Genomic DNA, 26,558 nt, shown 5'->3' with positions numbered 1-26,558 from the left:
ATAAGCTTTAAAATATCATACAGCTGGCTACCAGTTCTTTTTTTCCTCCATCATTGTACAAGGATGCTGTGCATGGGATGTACATGCATGAAATTTACATGCTGTACAGTGATGCTGATGGTTTTTCAATGCTGAGAACTATGTTGAAAGATGTTTACTAACATCTTCTGCTAGCTAGAACATCTTTTTTTTACTGAAACAGAATGTCAGACAAACAAAAAGCCACTCAACCTGGCTACCAGTAAAGTTAACACCTTCTTCATGTCCTGTGTGGGCTACAGTTGTTAAGTATGCATTGACATAGATCGGTCAGTACTTGAGAAGCTCTATCTCACAAGGAATACCATGACCTGCGTCTTGAATGGAATATTCTGTAGTTTGACACTGTCTTTTAGTTACTCTGCTCTTGCCCTTTCCCCATCTCTCCATCTGCCTCAGGATCTCAGACTCAGTGGTTTGATAGCAGGTTTCCTAAAAGATAATATAAAGGTCTAGAAGAGGGGAATGAATGGCAACTAAAACAAAGAGTTAATTCATTTATGCAGGAGATAATTTACTGTGAGGCGTGGAAGAGCTGAACTGGGTTCCACCAGCATCACAGAACTATTGTTTTCAATTTCAAATTCTGGATGCAATTCTCATTTTTGATAGCAAAAATGCCCGTGTAAGAATAGCATAGATATAAAATTTTAAAATTAAAACATTCTTTTGCTTTCTTTCTTTTCATAGATTGGAACAACAAAATATAGAATGCTAATCCTGTTTTATGAATTTTATAAAAGGGACTTAATTATAAACTTGTTTAAAAAATATGCAGGTTAAAGTAGTATATGAAGAGAAAAGAAAAACAATTTTAAACTTTTTAAACTGGTTTTCTGATATTTTTGTGAAGGCTTTGAGTGCTCACTGTCTTGTGACTGTAATCACTTCTACACTTCCTAGTAACGGCTTTGCAATTTAACAGTGTCTTCAGCCATGAAAAGGATGGCATAAAGTTGCTTCAGAAAGCGTTCTTCCATCTAATGTAAAAAAAGGTCTTATTGATTTCTAATTTAATAGGCAGGATGTTTTATTTGCAAAGCAGAAGTCAGGGTTAGAACAATATGAATCAACTTTTTTCTTCCCCTTTTTTTAAAGGAATTTTTAAAGACAAAATTCACAGTCTTTGTTACTTATTTCATTATAGCTGCTTGTAAGTAGCTTTGTATCTCCTGTCCTTGGTCTTTAGAACTGCATTTCAATACCTAGAGCAGAATGAAAGCAAATGCAAAAGTTTTTTGTTATTAATATACTTGGAATAGAATCATAAAAGAAAGAAATCATTCCTTCTCATGCCTTAAAACCAAGGAAAACAATGAAACAGAACAGCCTTAAGAGGCTGCTTGTGTTCTCACACTGAGTACATGTCAATATCAGCAGAAAAAAAGGTTATAATTTTGTAGAGTGGACTGATACACCAATTCTATTGCTAATTTTTGTACTTCATACCACTGTAAAAGTGAAAGACTGCGTGGGTGGGGAAGAGTGTGTTTTTTCTTTAGAGTCCTATCTTAAAGCTTCCTGTTTTGTGGGTGACAACATTATATATGACAAGAAGTTTCTCAAAAAACATATCTTAAATAAAATTGTTAAAGTGTTCCAGTGTATTGGTCATAATGGTTGATCTCATTTTAACATCCTCTGCGAAAAAGATAAAACAGTTAATCCCCTTTGTCTGACTAAATATCTGTAAGACATCTAAGGGAGCTGTAAAACAAATATAGGACAAAATTTTGAAAAAATAAGATGAAGACTGCTTTTTTTGGAAACAAAAGGGATATTAAACAAAACCTTGGAAAACTAACATTAAGTTTTTAGGTGTTTGGATATCAAGTATTTTTTTTACATCTCACTTTTATTTATTGGTAGGAAAAAAGTGACATGGTTGAGTGGGCTATAACACATTATGTGGTTCCCTTTTTAAGCAGTCAGACAGAAAAGCCTACTTCCTCCTTAGTAATATGTATATAGTGATTATGTATATGTAATTTTTGCAAACTATGAAAAAATGTGAACAAACACCTACTCAGCCTTTGTAGTCAAAGCCTCATTTGGGAGAGGGCAAGGAGTGCTGGTATTGGTTGGTTGTTTTGGAGTGGGGTTTTTTGCCTTTAATGTGTGCAGAGGGTCTTGCTCCTTAATCTGGTGTAAATTCTGATTGTCCTAAATTAGCAGCTGAGGATTTCCATGGTGCAGGACGTCTTCAGTAGTGCAAATGAGCATTGGCTGTTAAAATCTGTTCTTCTATTCTGTCTCAAATTTATTGCAATTTTTTTTGATTGAAGGATGACTTGATTAATGGATACAGGTCTTGTTAAACTGAAAAGCACAGATGAAAACTTAAGGAGGGGGTGTGTGTGTGTGTTTTCTACCATAGCTACATAACTCATGATGAAGTTGAATTGCACTGCAGTTCTAGGAAGATCAGGTAACATGAAGGAGGATATAGGGGTGTTACTGACAGTTGCGTTCCAAATACCGTAGCAGCATCTCCTGTTGACTGTCCTTTTTGGTAGTCTGCAGCAATCTAAGGATCTCACCACAAACAGAAGATTTTAGACTTAGCTAATAGAACAGTTGAATAGCTAATGAAGAATCTGCTGCAGTTTGAATGAATCTTCCATAAGAGTTGTAATCTAATGTATGTCGTTGGATAGCATTCTTTGTTGATAAAGAAATTCTTTGAAAAAATATGAAAAAAGTAGCCATAGTTCTCTCTGCAACAGTCATCTTTTTAACTCTTTCCTATTATGATAAAATAATATAAAAATAAAAAACTGAAGCAGGAAGAGAATGGTAAATTGACACATGAAGAATTTGAAGAACAAAAGAAATTGTTTTGAGGATTCGCCAGATACAACCAAGTAATATATGGAGTGGTCTGTCTGGCTGTATCTAGGAAACAGAATGCTGGTGAATGTGTGACTATATAGAGAGAAATACTATGAAGAAACCAGAGGGCTTTTTCTTTCATTTTTGGCAGATGATCACTGTGAATGCTTCATTGTTCCCCAGTTCTATTACTAATTCTTTGATAGCAGTTGGAAATGATGGTCTTCAAGAAAGAGACAGAATGGTTCGAGCATGTATAGCCATTATCTGTGAACTAGGTAAGATAACTGAAAGCTAATTAAGAAAAAATTTGACATGGTTGTCATCAGTTGTCTAAGAGATTCTTTTCTATGGGTTTGTATTAAATAGATTGTATTCAAATAATTACAGGTATTTGTGTAATAATGAATTTGATCTTAAATGTTCTTAACGTCAGTTTCATGGATTTTAGTCATTAGTTTGATATAAAACAAAATAACTTTAAAATTTTAAAGTGATGTACCTGAAGATTTCAGGTGCTGTTCTTTCCTTTAAGACTTGTCAATTTTTTATTTGCCTTAAACGTTTCCCTGCTGCAGTTGATGTTTTTAAAACTAATGGATTGGAAGTAGGGAGAATTCCATATGTGAGATGCTGACAAAAATACAAGAATTCAGTGAACTACAAAAAAATCTTTCTTTAATTTTTTAATTTTTTTTTTACAGTGGGTACTGTGGTTAGCTGGCTTCTGGAAGTCAGTACTTGTGTCCCTATAAAGGCTATCTGAACAGCGATTTATACTAATTGCCTATACTTGCATGAGGGTGCTGATTTTTAAAGTTGTATTTGTTTTGTTTTGATTTTTTTCAAATCAATCAGTGAGAAATAACTTCAGCAATGTTTCCAAGATAAAAACTTCTGTTTTAAAGAAATAAACAGTTACTCTTTTATATTCTAGTATAAATATTTTATCCACGTCACTCCAGTGAAGCACAAAACCTTTAAGCGGGGAAATCCAGAGACTACTGTATAGAAACTTGGTTGGAAATAAGTTGGGAAATTGCTGCACAATGGCGATTAACTGACCAGTATTTTAGTTCATGATGAATTAATCCAAAATCTCAATTCATTGCTAATGTCAGTCAGTTCCATTAAAAGCTTTATATGTGCCTCAGCAGTGTTCAGGAAGAAAAAAATATATTTACTAAAGAGATGACAAGTTTGTCATATTGGAAGCTGTGAAATGTTTTCTTTCCTATCACTGGTCGAAGTGACATGTTTTTCTTTATCTAGCACTTCAGAATCCCGAGGTGGTGGCTCTTCGGGGTGGTTTAAGTACCATCTTGAAAAATGTGATTGATTGTCAGCTAAGCCGAATAAATGAGGCTCTGATAACTACAGTTTTGCACCTCATTAATCATCCAAAGACCCGACAGTATGTGCGAGCAGATGTAGAATTAGAGGTGGGTTCAGTTTTACTTTTTTAGTGACAGAAATTAAATATTGTATTACCAATGAAAATGTTAATTTTCATCTCAGATTTCACCCTCTGTGTTAGTGCAAAATGTTTAAAATACAACGTTTTAGGCTAAGAGCGTAATGATTTATAAAGCAGGAATAACATGACAGATTGGAGTGGGACTGAGGAAAGGGCAAGACACATTTAACTGTATTCTCATGTGAAAGTAATGCATGTCTTTCTTTTGTTTAGCGAATTTTAGCTCCTTACACAGATTTTCACTACAGGCATAATCCAGACACAGCAGAAGGACAACTCAAGTAAGTGTTAGTGCTGCTGCTACTTGTGCTACCAGTTGTGTTCATGGTATTGGAATTAAGCTATTTTTGTTTCCAAAGTGAAAATAAAAGCAATGAATAATACTAAAGTACTTGAAGTTGAATACAGTAGGTTAGAATGCAACTTCCAAAAATACTCTTAAACCTTTAAGATTTAAAAGGGCTTGTTTAGCCTGGAGAAGAGAAGGTTGGGTGACACCCTCCCCTGAATAGCACCCTTTCTAATACATATAAAGACATTATCAAGAAGATGTAGCCAGGGCCCTTGATGGTGGTGGAAGGTGGGAGGACAAGAAGCACCAGAGAGAAATTGAATTAAGAGAGGTTCCAACTTGATAGAAGGGTGGGGAAAATTTTCTGTGAGGCCAGTCAAGTGTTGGAACAGTCTATCTGCAGAGGTCCTGCAGCCTTCATCCTTGGTTGTTTTATGAGACCGACCTGGATAAAGCCTTGAGTATAACCTGATCTGGTCTCATACCCGACAACTCCTTTGTGCAGGAGTTTGGACTAGAGACCTCCTGAGATTGCTCCCAACTTGAATTATTCAGGTTGTTTTAATTATCAAATGGCATTAGATGCTTAGGTTTGGGTAGCTGAATAAGGTCCAAATCTTCAGGTCTCTGCTGTAGACTCATGGTCAGTGCAGGTGCAGAGTGATTCATTTGACCACATATAGGTGTTTGCTTTGATTTTTATCTTCTTAGCATGGAAACTCCCCTGGAAAAGGAAAAGTAACAATACTTAAAATTTCTAATCTTTGTGTATGTGTATACACATTGCATAAATACATATAGACACGTGTGCATACATAGAAGATTTCTCTTACTCTGGGTTTTGTCCCCCATCTAAAAAGTAGTTAACTACTTTTTCTTGCTATGTTAGTAACACTATTTGTTTTACAGTAATTTACTGTATTGTGTCATTTGCTGTTTTAATGACAGGGAGGACAGAGAAGCAAGGTTCCTAGCTAGTAAAATGGGAATAGTGGCAGCATTTCGATCATGGGCAGGTAAGATTTTTTGTTTGTTTGAAGCTGGATGATTGGAAGAGGAATTTTACTTTCTAGTATAAAAGAGTGGTTTGTTTAAACACAGAATTTGCCTCATTTGATGTGTCTAGTTTCTATTACTGGCTTCCTTCAATGCTACTAAGATGTGTTTTGATACTGTAAAATTGGAGGACTCATACATAGTTTTCTTTGACTATGCTGACAAGATGCAGCATTCTCCTTTGCCTTGTGTACAACGCCTTATGAGTTGTACTTTGATGATGCTTCTTGGCATTTGATGGGTGACAGGATGTTGAAAATAACATCGTAAGAATTTGCCTTTGAGATGGTTCTGCCACTATAACTAAGAAATCTTTTTGTCTGTGTGAAGGGATACCAACAGAACCAAGTGCCATAGCTGAAGAGAAATTGCAGATGGACATAGTTTGGGATTTTTCATGTAGAAGATACATATAAGTAACAAAAGCAGGTTTTTGCATTTTCTAAATCCTTTCTCTGAAATATTACAATACCTAACATGAAGATACTGCCTTAGGGACTGCTAATTCTTTTAGTCAAGACTGTCTTGCAAATAAACTAAATCAGTTCATAGGACTATTTACCAAAATTTTGAGTAGGATTTTTACAGGCTATAGTTAAGAAGGATTCAGACTGTATAGACAGACTTTCTCATTGTAAGACTATTTGCTTTATTTTTTAATGTTCTGAAAATTATCACTAAGCTTAATTTAATATCTAAGTATCCTTCAAAAGTTTCTTACATGTATTGTCACTTTTTTGGGGAGGAAACTTGGGAAGTTTGTGACAACTTTGAAACTTCTAGGAAGCAGTTTCTGATAGGAGTGTTGCCGTATCTTGTATGGCTTCTTGTGTAGTTGTGGAGTCTCCTTCTCTGGAGACATTCAAAACCCTCCTGGACGTGATCCTGTGCAACCTGCTCTAGGTGATCCTGCTCGAGCAGAGGGGTTGGACTAGATGGTTTCCAGAGGTCCCTTCCAACTCCTACCACTCTGTGAATCTTTGTTTACCCAGACACTTAGAACTAAAAGCATGTGCTGAAAGTTCAAGTGACTGAAGAAACAATGGTCTTGGAATATGTTATTTGCCATGACACTTTTGCTGTTACACGTTCATCCTTTTTATATTACCTGTAATGTTGGAGACTAACATCTTAAATGTTTTTAGTACAAAAATGTCCTTACACTGTCCGTCTTCCCAAATGACATGTAGCTAAACCAGGCTTGGGGTGTTCTTTGGTTTTGTTTTAGCTTTTTGTGTAGGGTTTTTTGCCTCTCTGTACTGTCTGCTGAGTTCTCAACAAAGAAGAAAAGGAGAGTTATAGTTGTAGGGGACTCCGATCTGAAGGGTACGGAGGGCCCAATATGCAGGGCAGACCCTCCTCTTAGAAAAGTCTTCTGCCTCCCCAGGGCCCATGTCAAGGACATCACTAGGAAACTCCTCAGCCTGGTACACCCTCTGACTATTACCCGCTGCTGCTTCTCCATGTGGGTGGGGATGAAGCAGAGACGTACCACAAAAGCAATCAAAAGGGACTTCAGGCTCTTAGGGCAGTCACTGAAGGATTTGGGAGCACAGGTAATATTCTCCTCCCTCCTTCCAGTTAAGGGCGGCAATGTTGGGTGGAACAGGCGGACACAGTCCATAAATGCATGGCTCCGTGGCTGGTGCCAACACCACAACTTTGGGTTCTTTGACAATGGGGCAGCCTACATGGCACCAGGCCTGATGAACCCTGATGGGATTCATCTCTCTCAAGGGGGAAGAGGATCTTTGCCCAGGAACTAGCGGGGCTCATGGACAGAGCTTTAAACTAGGCTCGAAGGGGGAGGGGGATAACATCAGGCTTGCCAGCGACATCTTGTGGGATGATGTGCCTAGGTTGGAGGGACAGGGCGCTGGTGAGGGCCCTCAGCCTACTGCTCAGAGACGTGCTGGATGCACTACAGCATGCTCGAAGCCTAGAGGAGACGAGCCAGGGGCTCCGGATGCAACAGGAACCAACAGGGTAACACTGGGAGATACATCAAAAGAATTCCAGCCACCCCAGCCAATAAGTCAGCCTCATCGGGGGCACAACTGAAATGCCTCTATGCGAACGCACGGAGCATGGGGAGCAAACATGGGGAGCTGGAGACGTGTGTGCGTCTGAAAGGCTATGAAATTATTGGCATTACAGAAACATGGTGGGATAGCTCCAATGACTGGAGTGTTGGGATGGAAGGATACAGGCTCTTTAGGAAGGACAGGCAGGGCAGATGAGGAGGGGGCATCGTCCTCTATGTCAATGACCAGCTGGAGTGCATGGAGCTCCACCTGGGGAGGGATGAGGAGCCCACTGAAAGCCTATGGGTCAGGATTAAAGGGAGGGCTGGGGCAGAGGACATCATAGTGGGGGTCTGCTACAGGCCACCTGACCAGGAAGTCCAAGTGGATGAGGCCCTCTATAGGCACATAGGAGCAGCCTCACACTCACAAGCCCTGGTCCTTATGGGGGACTTCAACCACCCTGACATCTGTTGGAGGGACAACGCAGCATAACACAAGCAATCCAGGAAGTTCCTGGAATGTGTTGATGACAACTTTCTCCTCCAAGTGATAGAGGAGCCAACGAGGACAGGTGCCATGCTGGACCTAATTCTCACCAATAAGGAGGGCCTGGTAGGGGACGTCAAGCTCAACGGCAGCCTTGGCTGCAGTGACCACAAAATGGTGGAATTCAGGATCCTCAGGGCAGCGAGGAGGGCGCGCAGCAAGCTCACTACCCTGGACTTCAGGAGAGCAGACTTTGGCCTCTTCAGGGACCTGCTTGGTAGAATACCATGGGACAAAGCCCTGGAAGGAAGCGGGACCCAAGAAAGCTGGCTAATATTCAAGGGCCACCTCCTCCAAGCTCAGGAGCAATGCATCCCAACGAAGAGGAAGTCAAGCAAAAACACCAGGAGGCCCCCATGGATGGACAAGGAGCTCCTGGGCAAAGTCAAACACAAAAAGGAAGCCTACAGAGGGTGGAAGCAAGGGCAGGTAGCCTGGGAGGAATACAGAGAAACTGTCCGAGCAGCCAGGGATCAGGTTAGGAAAGCCAAAGCCCTGATAGAAATTAGTCTGGCCAGGGATGTCAAGGACAACAAGAAAAGCTTCTATAGGTATGTTAGTGAGAAAATGAGGATGAGGGAAAATGCAGGCCCCCTCCAGAAGGAAATGGGTGACCTGGTTAGCCAGGATATGGAAAAGGCTGAGGTACTCAATGACTTCTTTGCCTCAGTCTTCGCTGGCAAATGCTCAAGCCACATTGCCCAGGTCGCAGAAGGCAGGGACTGGGAGAATGCAGAACCACCCTCTGTAGGAGAAGATCAGGTTCGAGAATATCTAAGGAAGCTGAAGGTGCACAAGTCCATGGGACCTGATGAGTTGCATCCACAGGTCCTGAGGGAACTGGTGGATGAAGTGCCCAGGCCACTCTCCATCATATTTGAGAAGTCCTGGCAGTCCGGTGAAGTTCCCACCGACTGGAAGATGGGGAACATAACCCCCATTTTTAAGAAGGGTAAAAAGGAAGACCCAGGGAACTACAGGTCTGTCAGTCTCACCTCTGTGCCTGGCAAGATTATGGAGCAGACCCTCCTGGAGACTGTGCTCAGGCACATGGAAAATAAGGAGGTGACTATTGACAGCCAACATGGCTTCACTAAGGGCAAATCATGCCTGACAAATTTGGTGGCCTCCTATTGATGGGGTTACAGCATCGGTGGATAAGGGAAGGGCAACTGACATCATCTACCTGGACTTGTGCAAGGCATTTGACACTGTCCCGCATGACATCCTTGTCTCTAAATTGGAGAGACATGGATTCAATGGATGGACTACTTGGTGGATAAGGAATTGGCTGGATGGTCGCACTCAAATGTTGTGGTCAACGGCTCAATGTCCAAGTGGAGGACAGTGATGAGTGGCATTCCTCAGGGGTCAGTACTCGGACCGGCACTGTTCAACATCTTTGTCGGCAACATGGACAGTGGGATCGAGTGCCCCCTCAGCAAGTTTGCCGACGACACCAAGCTGTGTGGTGTGGTTGACACACTGGAGGGAAGGGATGCCATCCAGAGGGACCTTGACAGGCTGGAGAGGTGGGCCTGTGCAAACCACATGAAGTTCAACAAGGCCAAGTGCAAGGTCCTGCACGTGGGTTGACGCAGTCCCAAGCACGACTATAGGCTGGGCAAGGAATGGATTGAGAGCAGCCCTGAGGAGAAGGACTTGGGGGTATTGATAGATGAGAGGCTCAACATGAGCCAGCAGTGTGCGCTTGCAGCCCAGAAAGCCAACCGTGTCCTGGGCTGCATCAAAAGCAGCGTGACCAGCAGGTCGAGGGAGGTGATCCTGCCCCTCTGCTCTGGTGAGACCCCACCTGGAGTACAGCGTCCAGCTCTGGGGTCCCCAGTACAGGAGAGATATGGAGCTGTTGGAGCGAGTCCAGAGGAGGGCCACGAAGCTGATGAGAGGGCTGGAGCACCTCTGCTGTGAGGACAGGCTGAGAGAGTTGGGATTGTTCAGCCTGGAGAAAAGAAGGCTGTGGGGAGATCTAATTGTGGCCTTCCAGTATGTGAAGGGACCTACAGGAAAGCTGGTGAGGGACTGTTTATCAGGGAGTGTAGTGACTGGACAAGGGGTAATGGGTTTAAGCTGAAGGAGGGTCGATTTAGATTAGACGTTAGAAGGAAATTCTTTACTGTTAGAGTGGTGAGACACTGGAACAGGTTGCCCAGAGAGGTTGTGGATGCCCCATCCCTGGAAGTGTTCAAGGCCAGGTTGGATGGGGCTTTGGGCAACCTGGTCTAGTGGAGGGTGTCCCTGCACGCAGCAGGGGGTTTGGAACTAGATGATCTTTGAGGTCCCTTCCAACCCAAACCATTCTGTGATTCTCCTATTCTGCTCTCCTTATTTTCCAGACTGGGATGTTCTTCAGAGCTGATAGTTACTATGTACTGTATCCTCATGTATGATCATGTCCTTAGAGATAAAAATGGAGCATGCAGCAATGAATGCATGCACCCAAATGTATTCCTACATTGCAATTGGTATGTGGCCACTGTATGCTCTTGGGAAAGGCCTCTGAGGTGCACTGTGTAATGCCCTGAGTGTGTCTGTGGCCACATGTGCACATCTTAAGTTTCTGTGATACAGAAGTTTTGAAATTGAGGACTATCTTCAAGTTCATATAAAGCACATGTCAAAATTTAAATTTGTATTAGTGAAAATAAATAGATGACTAAGTGATATTTTGTCATTTTTTAGTAATGTTTAAAGAAAAACTGTGCAGACCTATGTTACTTTTGTCTGTTTAAAGTTGCATTTTGGAGAAACAGGGTTGTTTTCTGGCTAGCATGTTTCTGTAAGTTTTTAATTTATTCTGTGAAGTATGAAGAGGTCAGGGAAATGACATTCCCCCCACCCTGTAGCAGGGGGGTTGGAACTAGATGATCTTTGAGATCTCTTCCAACCCAAACCATTCAATGATTTTAAATGAGCTAGCTTACTGTCTTGGCAGCCATGTTTAATGAAGAGACTGTGTATAAACTGAGGCTGAAAAGCAGTGTAAGCTTTAGGTGTTATTCTGTAACATTTAGAAACAATTTGAATGTTTTTTCTATGAATATTGAAATATTAAACTAATAGAGTAAAAATACATTATAAAAGGACTAAGTTATAAGAGAGGCTCTGAGATTTTATGCAAAGTTAAAATGTACTGTGTTAAAACTTCTGGACATGAGCACTGGTCATTTGGGAAAAGATGGTTTAAAACAGTGCACAGAGAATGTTATTCCAAGTATGTTTAAACTTGTTTAGAATTCACCTGAGATTAAAAGGAACTAAATAATTTTAGGTGAAGATATAGCTTTTGATGGAGAAACTTATCACAGTTCTGCCAAGATGATGCAAATCTTTCAGGTTTAAGATTCATTCTCTATTAACAATTTTGTCTTTTCTTTCTGTCATTTCTTCCATGTAAGTGTTTTTAACAGATAATTTGAAAATACTGTTCACAGTGGAAAGGGTAAAAGTAGCTATTGTTTTTAATGAGGAAACAAAGCTTTGTAGTTAGAAGGTCTTGTTAAATATTATTGATTGGAAAGCAGGTGAAACTGAAGGTGAAAATGTTTATGATTAGTAATTTTTGTTATCTGTGCTTCTACTCAAACTGGAAATCAAATTTAAGAATATGTCTAATGCTTTTTTTGTTTGGCAAGGGAATGTTATTATATATTTAATGTTTTCTAGGTATTATCAGCCTGTGCAAACCTGGAAATTCTGGGATTCAGTCTCTTATTGGGGTACTCTGTATACCAAATATGGAAATACGGGTAGGTAGTAAATATTTCGTAGTGATGCAGAAGTAATATTGGATGTTTAAATTAGCATATTCTTAACATTTTAACAATCTAGAGGCTTAAACATAGACTCCAGTTATGAGACCACTATCCTCGAGCTTATTTGACCCCCAAGTTCAAGTCTGTAATTCTGTTATGAAATTCCTGTGAGAATGGAAGTACACCCTGTATGTCTGAGAAGAGGGAATGGAGGAGAGGAAAGTACGTAAATTAATCTTTACTCTGGACACACGTCAAAGCAAGTTCACAGTAACTGCGGTTACAAATTTAAAGCCTAATAATCAGAGTTGAATCGGAGATAAATAAAACTGTTTCTTCCCAATTACCTATTAAACCAAGAAATTGATGGTGGCAGCAAGTAACTGTACTAAAGATTTGTAATGCAAGTAGCTTGAGCTTCTGTAGAATTCCTGGTGACAATAAGGCACAGTTCTAAACTAAACAAGCCCCTTCCCTTCTTCCTTTCTGCAGATTATTTGTTTTTGAAAATAAGCATGTTAACAAAAAAAGAAACACTGAAATAAATACAGCAATTTTATCATTCTCTAGAAATCTCAACTTCAGTATTAATAATGAACAAAAGGTCAATTTTTTTAAATCTGTAAAATTCCTGTTGTGTTTTTTTGATAGCGTGGTCTGCTTGAAGTTCTCTATGATATATTTCGCCTTCCTCTGCCTGTTATTGCAAAAGAATTTATTGAGGCACTTCTCAGTGTAGGTAAGTACTTAGAAGCAGTTCATGTAAGAATTCTATCTGAGGCTCTTCTACAATCACTGTCTCCTCTATATTATAAAATATGTCAGTATTAACTGTTTTATCACTGAATTCATTGGGTGAGCTAAGTCCTGTTTAAAAATCTTTATCAACTGTTAAGTGTTCTAAGTTTGATAAACGATCAGCAGTAGAGTATAATGGAGCACTTACACTGGTGGATTGGCCCTGGCTGGACGCAAGTCCCCACCAAAGCTGCTCTGTCGCTCATTCTCAGCTGGGCAGTGAAGAGAAAATACAACGAAAGACTCGTTGGTCGAGATAAGGACAGGGAGAGATCACTCACCAATTACCATCACAGGCAAAACAGATTCAACTTAGCAAAAATTAATCTAATTTATTACCAATCAAATCAGAGTAATGAGAAATAAAACCCAATCTTAAAACACCTTCTCTCACCTCTCCCTTCCTGGGCTCAACTTTACTCCCAGTTTTCTCTACCTCCTCCCCACCCCCAGCACAGGGGGACAGGGAATGGGGGCTGTGGTCAGTTCATCACACGTTGTCTCTGCTGCTCCTTCCTCCTTAGGGGGAGGACTCCTCACACTCCTCCCAATCTCCAGCATGGGGTCCCTCCCAAGGGAGACAGTCTTCCATGAACTTCTCCAATGTGACTCCTTCCCACAAGCTGAAGTTCTTCACGAGCTGCTCCAGTGTGGGTCCCTTCCATGGGGTGCAGACCTTCAGTAGCAGACTGCTCCAGCGTGGGTCCCCCACGGGGTCATAAGTCCTGCCAGCAAACCTGCTCCAGCGTGGGCTCCTCTTTCCATGGGTCCACAGGTCCTGCCAGGAGCCTGCTCCAGAGTGGGCTTCCCACAGGGTCAGAGCCTCCTTTGGGCATCCACCTGCTCCAGCCTTGGGTCCTCCACAGGCTGCAGGTGGATATCTGCTCCACCATCAACCTCCATGGGCTGCAGGTGGATGGTCTGCCTCACCATGGTCTTCACCATGGGCTGCAGAGGAATCTCTGTTCTGGAGCCTGGAGCACCTGCTCCCCATCCGTCTGCACTGACCTTGGTGTCTGTAAAGTTGTTCCTCTCATATTCTCACTCCTCTCTCTGGCTGCAAAAACTGCTGCTTGTTTGTTTTTTTGTTGTTTTCCCCCCCCCGCCCCCCCTTCTTAAATATGTTATCCCAGAGGCACTACCATCGTTACTGATGGGCTTCGCCTTGGCCAGCAGTGAATCCATCTTAGGGCCGGCTGGCGTTGGCCCTATCGGATGTAGGGGAGGCTTCTAGCAGCTTCTTGCAGAAGCCACCCCTGTAGCCCCCCCACTACCAAAACCTTGCCATGCACACCCCATACATACACAAAAGGCCAGGTAAACGCATTATTACAAATTAGATGACTTTGAAGTGTTAGAAGCATTAGCAATGTAGAAGTATTAGTGAAAATTACATAAAGTTATTAAACAGTCTTTTCTATATATTGTGTATCTCAGCTGCACTTTAGCAGACTTATTTTTCCTAGGGCCAAGTGTATGCTGCTTCATAGAGAATGGTTTGGGTTGGAAGAGACCTTAAAGCCCCACTAGTTCCAACCCCCCTGCCATGGACAGGGACACCCTCCACTAGACCAGGTTGCCCAAAGCCCCATCCAACCTGGCCTTGAACACTTCCAGGGATGGGGCATCCACAGCTTCTCTGGGCAACCTGTTCCAGTGCCTCACCACTCTCACAGGAAAGAATGTCTTCCTAACATCTAATCTAGCAGAGCGAGTCTTTTGTCTTTAGAATTACTCCTTTGTAAACTCAATCAGTTTATAATTGTCCCATTAAAATTGTCCATATTATCTTGTTCTAGATCCAGGCAGGTTTCAGGACTGCTGGAGACTTTCTGATGGCTTTGTAGCTGCTGAAGCTAAAACTATATTACCCCATCGAGCCAGGTCAAGGTGAGCATTTAGTGAACTTAGTCTAAACCCTGGTTTTTGTTTTGTGGTGATGTTGACAAAATATTTATGTTTCTTGCAGGCACAGTAAGAAATTAACTTCCTAAACTGTTTCCATACTTTTTTTTTCTCCTTAGGCCTGATCTCATGGATAATTATTTGGCTTTAGTGCTTTCAGCTTTTATTACCAACGGACTTCTAGAGGTAACGAATGACTTTAAGTTTAAATGGATGCTTGCTACTTTTTTCCTATAAACATGAGAATGTTACACATGTTGTAATAATTTTTTAACTTCTTGAAGGGTCTGGTTGAAGTGATCACAAGTAGTGATGACCATGTATCTGTTAGAGCAACTATCCTTTTAGGAGAACTTTTGCACATGGTAAGTAAAACTTTTTACTGAGAATAAGTAGTATTAGTAGCTAGTTGTAAATAGGTATTTCCTATTACAGCTTTGAATTTGTGTTACAAGCTTGGAACATCTACTTTGCATCAGAATAATGGGTTAATTTACATCTTCTGGCACTTCATATATTAAAACCAGTATGAATCAATAGGAAGACAGTTTGGAAAGTATTGAAAGTGCTGGGGGTTCTGTTTCAAGGATAATCCTCAGTTGTCAAACTCTCACCAAGACACTTCCTTGCCTCAGTAGCCAGTTGTATTTTTAAGCTGGAGTCCTGCAAACCCACCCATCAGTTACTGTATTTGGGAAAAGGACCATTGCTGATTTTTTTTGTTTTTCTTACAATGATGGTAGCCCTCTGGCAGTGTGCTTAGCTTTCTGCCTTACAGGCTAGGCAGATGAAACATTTTTCATGTTCAGTTTGATGCATCTGGGGCACTTGATGTTATTCATTTGGGCAACTCCAACTTGGTGGAGTGTTTTCAGCACTGCTATGGGTAGCCCCTGCTACAGAGAAGCTGAAAGGGCCTTGCTTTGTTCCACTTCCCTCTACATAACATATCTGTTACACTAGCTTCTCTTTCTTAACCTAAACTATTTTGGTATAGAGATGATATTATTGTTTTCATATACACTCTGGTGCTGCCTTTCAGCCTCCCAGGGAGCCATTAGTCATATGTGAAGCGATACTGTTTACCTTTCCTGCAAAACAGTTCTTTTATTTTTCATATCCTTTCTTGATGACAAGAATAGCATATGCAGCAAAGCACTTTTTAATCAGTTTTCTTGTGGTTTTTATTACTCTCTTTTCCAAATAAACCTCTATAAGAGATGGTAAGATTGTGAAATACAACATTGTCTTATAAAAATTTGAATAGGAGTTATCAGACATATCCTGCCTCTTCAGACTGGACTCATTTCAGTGGCGCTTAATGCTCCAGAAAACAAGATCACAATCTTGAGGTACAGGATTGCTTATTACTACAGTGATTTACAACAGCTCAGCTCCGCAGCATGGGTCACAACCACAACAAAGCTGTTCTTTAGTCTTTTCAGTGATTTTTCTTTAAATAATTGGGGGAATTTCTTGAGTATTCAGTCAGCCATGTAGTTGAAAAAGAGGAATCTGTAATGATACATGCTATTTTTCTGGTTCCCAGAATACTTTTGAGTGAGAGTGACACTTACTGATATTTGAGTATTCTGCAAAGCATAAGTATTTTTTGGTTTTCTGAAGAGATGATTCATTAGTCAAAGATGACTGTTTATCAAAACTCTGAACAAATATTTGTACTTTTATTTAGTTTTAAGAGATGAAGTAATTTATCTATCTTCATTATTCTTTAGTTTCCAAAAATATTTGCAGAACTACCTATGTTTCCCAAAATAAAAGCAATTAAATGTTTAGTAACTTAGGAAATTATGTTATTAATAATTTTGTGTGTGTGTGCAGAAAGATTTTAATAGAAATCAACAACTTAAATTGTATTTCTGATTTTAGATTTTTTAGTAGTTTTATACATATGACATAAGGATATCTGATGCTTTCCAAATTTTTGCATGTTACCACTTAAACCACCAATGAAAGCAATACAGATTAGTAGACTCTGAAATCTAAAATTGTCTTGAGTTACTTTCAATTATATTTCAGATTGATTAGTTACATCAAATATTCAAAATGGTGTGTGTAATTATTGCTCTGACATTACGCAAAAGGTAGTTTTGTTGTCATGCATTTGTGAAAGTTCTGTGAAAAGCGTTAGATTCTTCAAATGTTGATCCTAACGAGATGGCTGAAAATGTCGTAATGAGTTATTCTAACTGGTCTTTTGCTTTTAGGCAAACACCATTCTTCCTCATTCTCACAGCCATCACCTGCACTGTTTACCAACGTTAATGAACATGGCAGCATCTTTTGACATCATGAAAGAGAAAAGACTGTAAGAATTCTAAGTTACACTTAAAAGCAAAAATATTTACATCTCCTCCTTTTCCTGCTACAGTTGAGTGAAAACCTACATTACAAGTTTCCTGGTGGCTGAAACCACTAGTGTCTTTATTTAAAAGCAAACAAACGCATGCATATAGAAATGCTCTGTCACACTTACTAGGGAAATAGTTTCCAGTGTATCATTCCAAAAGTGTTTACAGTAACAATTCAGAAATTTGGAAAGAAAGTTTTGATAATAGATTTCAGAACACTTTTGCATAGACTGCAAGGTTTTTACACAGAATTTTTCTTAAGTGAGCTCTTAAGGCACTGTCTGACAAAGCAGCATCCAAGAAGTGTTCTCTGTGTTTGACCTCTCCATTGTTTCACACTTTTATTTTTTGGCATTTTGGGACAACTAAGCTTTCAAAACTAAAGAAGCCTGAACCAATTTTTTCTTCTGTTGTTGTTTATCTGTAGCTAATTAAATAGTAATAGACCAAATCAGTGAGTCGTCATTAGTGTGAGCAGGAGCAAAAAATGTAATATTGGCATAGAGATGGTTTTTTGCGCTTTTTTAAACCATTTTTTTTCTTTAGAAGAAAATGGTGATTGTAATAGTAATTATTGTAAAACTATCTGGTGCTTTTGTTTGAAGTTTGCACTGATAGTATTTTCAGTTCCTTTCAATTCCATTTAAATAGAAGAACTTACGAACAGAAATTTTAAACTTAGTGTGGCATTCTGCAGTGGCATGTAGTTAAGCAGTATTAGGGAACTTTTTGGCAGTCATGGTCCTGATCAAATGAGATGTATTTAGGCATCTGACTCAAAAAAAAAAAAAAATTATAGAAGCTTTTTATTCCTCCTTGAACTAGAAATACTTGAATTTTGAGAATTTAAAAACCTATGGGTTTTTTATTTTACTTGTTTTTTAGAATTTCTCTGTAAATCCACTAATCTTGCAATTAAACCTTTGAAGTGCTTTGTCATAAAATGCCATGTCCTGGGTACTTCACACAATTTAAACCTCCTGATGAAAGAAGTCAAATAATTTGTTAGAATCATGTGTCTTTAAAATGTGTCTCTGTAACTCAGTCTTCTTATTTGCATTTCTCTGTAGACCATTTAAATTGAGTATGTTGGAGTTTCTTTTAATAGTAAAGGAAATGTTTTTAATTACTTTTCCCATTCCTGATCTGCCTTGTCAGATCAGTATTCGATAAATATATCATAACTCTCTATTTTGTCTTTCATTGTGTTGTCAGTGATAAATTTACAGAATCTCTCTGAACTGTTACTGTGACATGATAAATGCTGCTTGTAGAGTGCTTCCAAGAAGCATACTGCTTTTCTGCTTTTTAGTTTTGAAGGTTTCTGATATGTCAGTAGAAGATTTGGCATGTGAAAAGACAGTTCTTTTTCAAAAAAGGCATATCTGAAACTCTGACATGGTATTTCACTTGGTCAAAGCTGTGGGATGAGAGGATGGATGAAGAGCAGAAGGGATACGTTTGTGGATTACCTGCAGTTTTCTTGCTTTTTGGCATTTGTTGGAAGAACGTAATTTTGTAGAAGTGTTGTTTTTTTTATTTGGGGATCTTGGTTTTGGTTAATGTTCTGTGTTATTTCATACTCTGGAAAACTGAAATAGATTAAATTTATGTAATTTAGATAAGTGACCAAATTCAAAGGTATTTGTTTGAAGATAATATAAAACAAAAACATTTTCCTACCCTATGAGAATTTTTGTTTATGGGGAAGAAAGGTAGACTTACCTCCTCATTTATAGACTTCCTTATTTTATTTGCTCAGCTGGTTGGTTTTTTTCTGCTAACACTGTTTTGTAATTAACTGTTTCTGCCCTTGTCAACTGTCATTTCTATTACTTCCTATCTTTTCCTGGAAAACTTCTTATTTACTGTTGCTGTGCTGTTTAGATATAAAGAGCAGGAAACATACTACTGATACTCCTGCCACCTTCTGGGGAGAAAAAAAAAAAAATTTACAAGAAATACTTTGTTAGTCAAAGCTGAAGCTAGCCCCCTCAACTCTCAACTTTAGTGAACAACATTGATCTACTGTGATGTGTCACAATATTTTATCAACTTTATAGTATCTTTTATGAACTGTGATAGACACCACTAATTGCAGAATAGAAGAAAAGGTATCAATAAGGCTCCTTCTTCAGTACTAGAAATTTGGAGAGATAATTTTCTGTATAATTTCAGTACAAGACTGAGACCTATGGATGTATGAAAGCTTGTATCAAGAAAATTATTTTATTTTTATTTCCTTTTGGAATTATTGGTTGGTTCTTTCTTGAGCTATGTTTAATTATTCAAAATATAGCACTGATGCTCTTTAGTTGGGTAACAGTTGCCAAATACTGATTATAGTATTATTTTTTTTCTATTAGACGAGCAAGTGCTGCACTCAACTGCTTAAAACGTTTTCACGAGATGAAAAAAAGAGGACCTAAACCTTACAGCCTCCATTTAGATCATATTATTCAGAAAGCAATCTCAACACACCAAAAAAGGGATCAGTACCGTGTGCAGAAAGACATCTTTATTTTAAAGGTATTACCATTATTCATTTTTCAAAACTGAGTTTGACTTTGTATTTTGGAGACTTAGATCCTGCCCCCCAAGCTTCACTCTCTCATCTAATTCAGAGCCATTTATGTGCTTTCTTTGTAGTATCTTTTTCACTGAATTTGTCTTGTAGTTAACTTGTGGATACTGTATTGTACTTCTATAAATTGAGGTGTGAAATTCCAAAAATTTTTCATGCTTTTTAGGACCAGTTGTGATCTCTTACTATTAGATTCTTAATGCATACTATAACCATGCAATTTACTTTCAAATGCAAATAACTGTGGAGTGTAGCCCTTTTAATGATTGTTGTATGAACAGTAAGTATATCATGTGACAAGACTGAAAAAAATGATGCAAGGGAACTTACTGTAGTTTTTCATGTATGTATTCCAGGATACAGAAGAAGCACTTGTAATGAATCTTCGAGACAGCCAAGTTCTCAATCATAAAGAGAACCTTGACTGGAATTGGAATCTAATAGGGACCATACTGAAGGTGAGCTTAAAAAGGGCATGATATTATTACTTTTATGAAATTTTTTAGAAAAGAAAAGGTAGGTTTCACATGTGAGCTTTGGCTTTCTAATAGTAATTCTATAGTAAGTCACATAATCTGTTTTATTCCAGAATATTAGGATTTCATGGGTTTAATCAGTACTGATACAGTCTCTTTGTATACAACCCTTAAGCTATATACAAAAATACACTACTGTTAAATTCACAAATTCTGTAATAAGCAGTATTAAATTTTACATAACTTTATCTGTATAGAAATAAACTTTACAGAATTAGCTGTAATGACTTTAAAGCTGATAATACTTTAGACTTCAATCCAAACTTCACAAATCCAAGACTTCAAATCCAAGAGATACTGCCTTGTTCAGTTTCATAGCAGATTTTTTTATGTAACGTGAGCTGAAGTTTAAGGCTGGAGGTGGGTTATAGATCAAACTTTAGATGCTTACACTGAGCCACACAAACGTCAGTGGTATGCAGCTTCATTGTATGTTTTTAACTGATAGAACTACTCCCATACTATCAAGTTCATTACAAAATAAAGCAAATATCCCTGACAGAGAGGGCATTATCTTAAAAACACTTATCTTAAGGAGGCAGGCTCTTATAAGCAGAAAACTTACTTTCTCTGAATAAGAAAACTTTCTGAGTACTCAGTATAGTCTTTGAGCCAAAATAGTTTCTGTTACTCTGTGCATCAAAGCTATCCTTTGGTTGTCACCCCCAAGTAACATTTTCTGTCTTCTTTACTGTGTTATTATAAAGATGGTGAAAGTACAAAAAAGGATTAATGGTGACAATCGAAGTCAAGATTATATTAAAAGAAAACCAAAACAAACCCCAAACAACAAAATAAACCAACCAAAAAACAAACAACCCAAACCTGAAATATTTCTCTGCATTTTTTCAGGGACAGATAAACTTGCAAGAGCAAGAATCTGGTATAAAAACCTGAATATGTGTATCACTGTAGCCTTGCTCCTCCAAATTTCACTGTTTACAGCCTTTTTACTGCAATTACTAGACTTACTGAATTACTAGATATCTATGATTTAGTATTAAAGATATTATCAAGAAACTGTTCTTCAGAGTCTCACTATTAATTGTTCTGTGTAGTATTTTGACAATTGACATTTTATGTAGTTGACCACTAAGTTGTTGAGGTTTTTTGCCTGAAATTGAGGTCAAACTGTCAGTTTCCCTGGTATCTCAGACCTCCACAGCAGTATATTTTCTAGTGTCCTGTTAAACAGTTGCTAATGTCTCAAAATCAGGGACTTCTGTCTTTCAGAATGAGAAGTTTGTGTGTTTTCTGGTTTAATGCTAACCACTTCTGTTCCTGTTAAACTGCACAACATCAGCATAAAGTAAGATAATGTTATCAGAATGGTCCATCTTTAGTCTTTGAAGGAGGAGGATCCAGATTCCCCAGTTCGGACTTCACTATCTCATGTGGCTACTCACCTCCCTTTTGTCTGTTGCACCCTTAAGGCTGTAGAGCATCAGCTTTCTAACGACCTCACTGTCCCTTACTTGCCTTTTTTTACTTGCTCAGCTGTCTAAGCTGCTAAAAGAGCAGCAAAAGTGGCAGTGGTCAGGATGGAGGAATTGCATCTTTGAAGCTCTGCTGTCAAGGACATACTTTATCTGGCACTGTTACTAATGTAGTCAGTTTTACTAATCGTTAATTAATGCACTGTAAGTCTTAGTACTGGTATACCAGTTGGAAATGTAGAACTGTATTGCTTACATTGGAAAGAAGAATGTTTGATGCACTTTTTTCCATTCCTTCCAAGAAGCGACTTACTAATAGCAACAAAAGTAAATCTGAAACCATAGAGACAACAGAAGGCTGTAAAACCAGAGGAAAATATAATAGGAGGAAAGGATAGGTCCAGAAGAGAGTATTATGACTTCATGTCATCCTTCTTAAAATGCCTAATTGAAGTATCAACAGAAGAGTTTATATACCATTTTAATAAGCAATATTTAAGTGAGCTGTAACAGAATAATGTTTATTTTTACACAAATCTGATTAATAGTGAAACCAACAACAAAAAATTATTTCCCTATTATGCATATCAAATTCTGTTATTTACAGAGAAGAAACTGGGCAAAATTGTTTATTTTTCATAGCTTTTCATAGTTTGCTGTTTTCATTAGAATTGTGGTCTTGTACACATAGTATGTGACTTACATTCCCTGTTCTCTAGAAAAAAATTGAACCGTTCTTGGAGCAAGGAGTGTGGGCTTTTCAATAAAATAAGGATTTTTTTTTTTTTTTAGGTAACATTAGATGCAAGAAAATTTACATTCCTAATTATTAGGTGAATCTAACTATAATAGAAATGAGTAAATTTTAGTGACTAATCAAGGACTGATGTACAAGTTTTAATTTAGTGCTATATTTGCTATTTTTCTAGTGGCCGAATGTAAATCTAAGGAACTATAAAGATGAGCAATTGCACAGGTATGTAAAAATTATGTAGATTTCCTTTGAAGAAAGAAATTTGGACAAAATGGGTAGTAATATTGCAGTAAACTTGGAAATGTCACATTTCTAAAACTTAAATCTATAGGTAAGCAGTAAAAATGAAAAGTTAGGTTGCAATATTTGCTTTAAATGAACAGGTCTTTAAGCTTTAGCAGTTTCTTTTCTATGCATAGATACTTTATATATTTATTCACTTAACAACAATCATACCAATTTTGCAAACACCCTATTTCATTTGAAACCTTAAAGTATTACCTCTTTGGTATTTCATACATTGTTTGATGTCAGCACTTGACAAATTTTGACAGAATAGATCTACAGTTGTACAGTCACATAGTTATAGCTTTCATCAAAATCCAAGAGAAGTTATTTCTAGTGGATACTAATGGCAGGGGAAGCATGTGTGATTTGGCAAACAACAGAAAAAAAACCCACCAACCAAAAAAAAATACAACCCCATAGCAACAAAAGGAAGTATACCTTTGATTCCTTTCATGTCTGTTGGCATTAAGACTTTTTTACCTTTGTGGATGTGTGGTAGAAGTGTTACTAATTAGTTCTTGGATGTCCCTTTTAACATTCATTTCAGAAGTTGATTTGATTAAATTATTTTGAAGAGTAGTTCTGTATTTGTAGGCATGGAAAGCTACTTGTACATGAGTTTGAGGAAAAACCTAAAGTTAAAACACATGCTGAAAGGCTCATGCTGCTCCATTTTAAATTTTTACTAAAAAGTAATCAGGCTACTTTTATAGAGGGTTCCCAGCATAAGTGGTAGTCCCATTGTAATCATAGCCATAATTTAATTTTGCATTTGTGGGTTTCTTTCTTCCCGATACCTTAATTGCCAATCTGTACTTTGTGATAAAGGATTGTTTTCCAAATCAGGTGGCTTATAATGTTGTTTCTCTAAAGCAATGTCTGCAGTCTTGGCTGTGACACCCACACCCACCCCTCTACCTACCTGCCTGGGACAGTGTTCCTGTTCCCTGGTTATGTGCTGCTCTCAGCATTGTTCAGTGCCTAAATAATTTAATTCCAAATAAATTGACAAAATACAGGACTGAGTTAGTGTAAAACTGCTACGGTTCATTGATCCTTTCTGCAGGTTTGGGGGTTAGATGCTTTAATGGTTTTAAAATGCTGTTGCCCTTGTTTAATTATAACTAATTATGCCCCGAATCTTTCTAGTTTCACTGCTGATCATAAAAATTTTTCAACCACTTTGTTTTTGAAGTGTAAAGTACATTTATTTGTCCTTCCGTAAGTTGATTTTTTTAAATTTTTTTTTACTGTTAAGTGTTCTTGTGATGATCTTATGGCCATTAAAGTGAAATTGCAGATGTCTTTGATATAGATTCCTTCATTTTATAAAGATACCATTAATGCAATGTGTATGTACATATGTATGTGTATGTACATACCTATATACACGCATTATATACACACACATGTAAGTGTGTGTGTTACATGTATATTTATTGCTAAATTTAAAGAAGCCCTCATTTCCTTTATAATTGGTCCTGTGTTTGGAGTTGGGGATAGTGGCTTACTTTTTATTACCTAAAGATGCAGTGCTTTAGTTAAGTTTTCTTAATGCTTGGCATATCTACCTTCAGACAGAACATTCTGTATTACTTTAAAGCACAAATGTGTGTTTATTTTTTGACGAATTAGCAAGGGGAAGCTCTTTGAAGATTTATTCCTGCAATGCCAAACTCAAGCCATATTGCTCACTGTGATTTCAAAAATTCTGAGTTAAACTGCATTTGCAATCACTTGTGTTATGCTTCAGAAATGCTTAAGTGAGGTGAATGAAAATACTGTTGCTAAGTAAGTACGGCCTTTTCCTGGCAGAACACAAAAATGTATATTTCACAGAAGCGTTAACTATTACAGCTGAAGAAAACTCATGTCACGGATTCTTTTTTAGCTCTTTAAGTCTAGATAGTACAGTCCTTGAAACTCACCACTGGATAAATTACAGCGTAATAAATTACAAGCATGAGAATGAGAAGGAAGCTATGGTTTCTAAGAGCACAGAGATTAAGTTCTTTTGCTTCTTTTAAGTCATGGCATAGAAACCCCTTTATAACACACAGTACAACTGCATCTCTGAAATTGTGTCTGGATAGCTACTTGCTACTCTTAATAACTTATGAAAATTTATTGCCAATCAGCTAATTTAGTGATAACACATCTTTTCTACCAGCACCATTTTGTACTGTGAGACTGTCCTTGTCATACTGAAAAATAGCAAATTCTTTTTCCTTTCCATAGGTTTGTAAGGAGATTACTGTATTTTTACAAGCCCAGCAGTAAACTGTTTGCCAACCTGGATGTGGAATATGCCAAGGCTAAGCAGCTCACTGTGGTGGGTTGTCAGTTTACTGAATTTCTTCTTGAATCAGAAGAGGTAAGAAATTTTCAGCTGCAAGACTGGAGGAGTAGTTCTGCTGTATGCCACTTAAAGGGAAAAACTTAAAATTTAGTAAAGACTTCTGTAGACTTTTTGGGCGTTAAGTGTAAAATGATCAGTGTAATTAAGAAATATAATTTAATACCTTAAATTGTCCGGATGAGACACTGAGGAAGATGACTGTGTTTAAGTAGAAGTTTTATTAAATTCAGCTTTACTAAATGCAGCTTAGGGTTTAGAGTAGTTTGGGCGGTTTTTTGTTTGGTTGGTTTTGGGGGTTGTTTTTAGTTTTTGCTATGTATACCCTTCCTTTCTCTACCTTCTTTCTTCTTGTTTGCTAAAGACTTTTATGCCTCAGGCCAGAGAAATTGTCACTGAACAATCCTTTTCCTGGAAAGAATAGAATTGGTCCTAAGATGTCTCCAAGCTAAACTCTTTTTATTTGTTTTGAACCTTTTTCTTTAGTCTGAAATGTGTTTGGCAGTTTGCCACCCAGCATTTCTATTTTGTGCCTGTAGTGTGTGTGTTCATTTTAAGAAATGATGGATTTCAGTAAAGGAGAGACACAGTTCTTGTTACTAGTAAGTGCTATTACTCTTTTTGTTACCAGGATGGACAAGCTTACCTGGAGGAATTGGTTAAAGATATTGTCCATTGGCTCAACTCTTTATCAGGAATGAAACCTGAACGTAGTCTTCAAAATAATGGGTTACTAAATACCCTTAGCCAGCACTACTTTCTATTTTTTGGTACTCTCTCTTGTCACCCCCATGGAGTGAAAATGCTTGAAAAATGTAATGTTTTTCAATGGTGAGTGTTTTTATTCTGTTTGAATTGTGCTTATGGGTATAATAGTGATGAGAATTGTAAACTCTGCATGAGGACCACAATCTGTAAAGCTGAAAACTTTAAAGTTCTTTTGATTTACTTAACAAGTAAGGATCCCCAGTTGTGAGGGTTTTTGGCCTTCTTTTTAAGAAGGGGTCTTTTAGTCTGTCATTACTGAACAGACAGGGTGATTGTGTCATGAAATAGCTTACTCTTTCCTGTCCATATCTATCTGAAAGAAATCAATATCAGGAAGGATGATACTGTACTGAAAAGACAGGAAAAGAAGAAAGAAAACCCCAAACCCCAACAAAACCCAAATCAAACCAAAAAAACCACACAAAGCACCAAAAACTGGCAGATACCATCGTGTTTGCAAAATGTGTTGATCCATGTTGTACCTAAACTTCAGTCCAGTGTATTTGAGTGAAGCTGTGAAATTTGAACTTTCTTCAGGTATAAACTAACTTGCATTCCTTTAAGAGTAAATTGGCTAGTGGCTAATACCAGTTTATTTTAAATAAAGTAAAACTTAAACAAAAATACAGGTGTTTTGATGTACTTTATTTTTAATTAAGTTGTCTTCATTGATTATTAGAATGCAAGTTTTTACTGGCTTCAGAAAATTTAGTTTACAG

At 38.1% G+C, this 26,558-nt stretch overlaps 1 protein-coding gene across 3 annotated transcripts in view; it reads left to right on the top strand.

The window, feature by feature from the left end:
• RICTOR (RPTOR independent companion of MTOR complex 2) overlaps positions 1–26,558 on the top strand; it is a 91,143-nt gene that overhangs the window by 37,536 nt on the left and 27,049 nt on the right. For 2 of the 3 annotated variants that reach the window (XM_054808888.1, XM_054808889.1), the window contains 15 exons: positions 3,023–3,149; positions 4,144–4,313; positions 4,562–4,629; positions 5,589–5,656; positions 11,954–12,036; positions 12,694–12,781; positions 14,640–14,730; positions 14,865–14,931; positions 15,030–15,110; positions 16,974–17,074; positions 19,484–19,646; positions 20,058–20,159; positions 22,603–22,649; positions 24,954–25,089; positions 25,703–25,902. In XM_054808888.1, the coding sequence (XP_054664863.1) occupies positions 3,023–3,149; positions 4,144–4,313; positions 4,562–4,629; positions 5,589–5,656; positions 11,954–12,036; positions 12,694–12,781; positions 14,640–14,730; positions 14,865–14,931; positions 15,030–15,110; positions 16,974–17,074; positions 19,484–19,646; positions 20,058–20,159; positions 22,603–22,649; positions 24,954–25,089; positions 25,703–25,902 (1,592 nt within the window). Of the gene's footprint in view, positions 1–3,022; positions 3,150–4,143; positions 4,314–4,561; positions 4,630–5,588; positions 5,657–5,763; positions 6,126–11,953; positions 12,037–12,693; positions 12,782–14,639; positions 14,731–14,864; positions 14,932–15,029; positions 15,111–16,973; positions 17,075–19,483; positions 19,647–20,057; positions 20,160–22,602; positions 22,650–24,953; positions 25,090–25,702; positions 25,903–26,558 lie in introns of those variants that run through there. The other variant, XM_054808890.1, reaches the window with a different exon arrangement.

The sequence above is a fragment of the Grus americana genome, chromosome Z (genome assembly GCF_028858705.1).
Source record: "Grus americana isolate bGruAme1 chromosome Z, bGruAme1.mat, whole genome shotgun sequence".
Taxonomy (NCBI): Eukaryota; Metazoa; Chordata; class Aves; order Gruiformes; family Gruidae; genus Grus; species Grus americana.
Note: the sequence above shows the minus strand (reverse complement) of the source record. Positions and strands in the feature narration are given on the sequence as shown.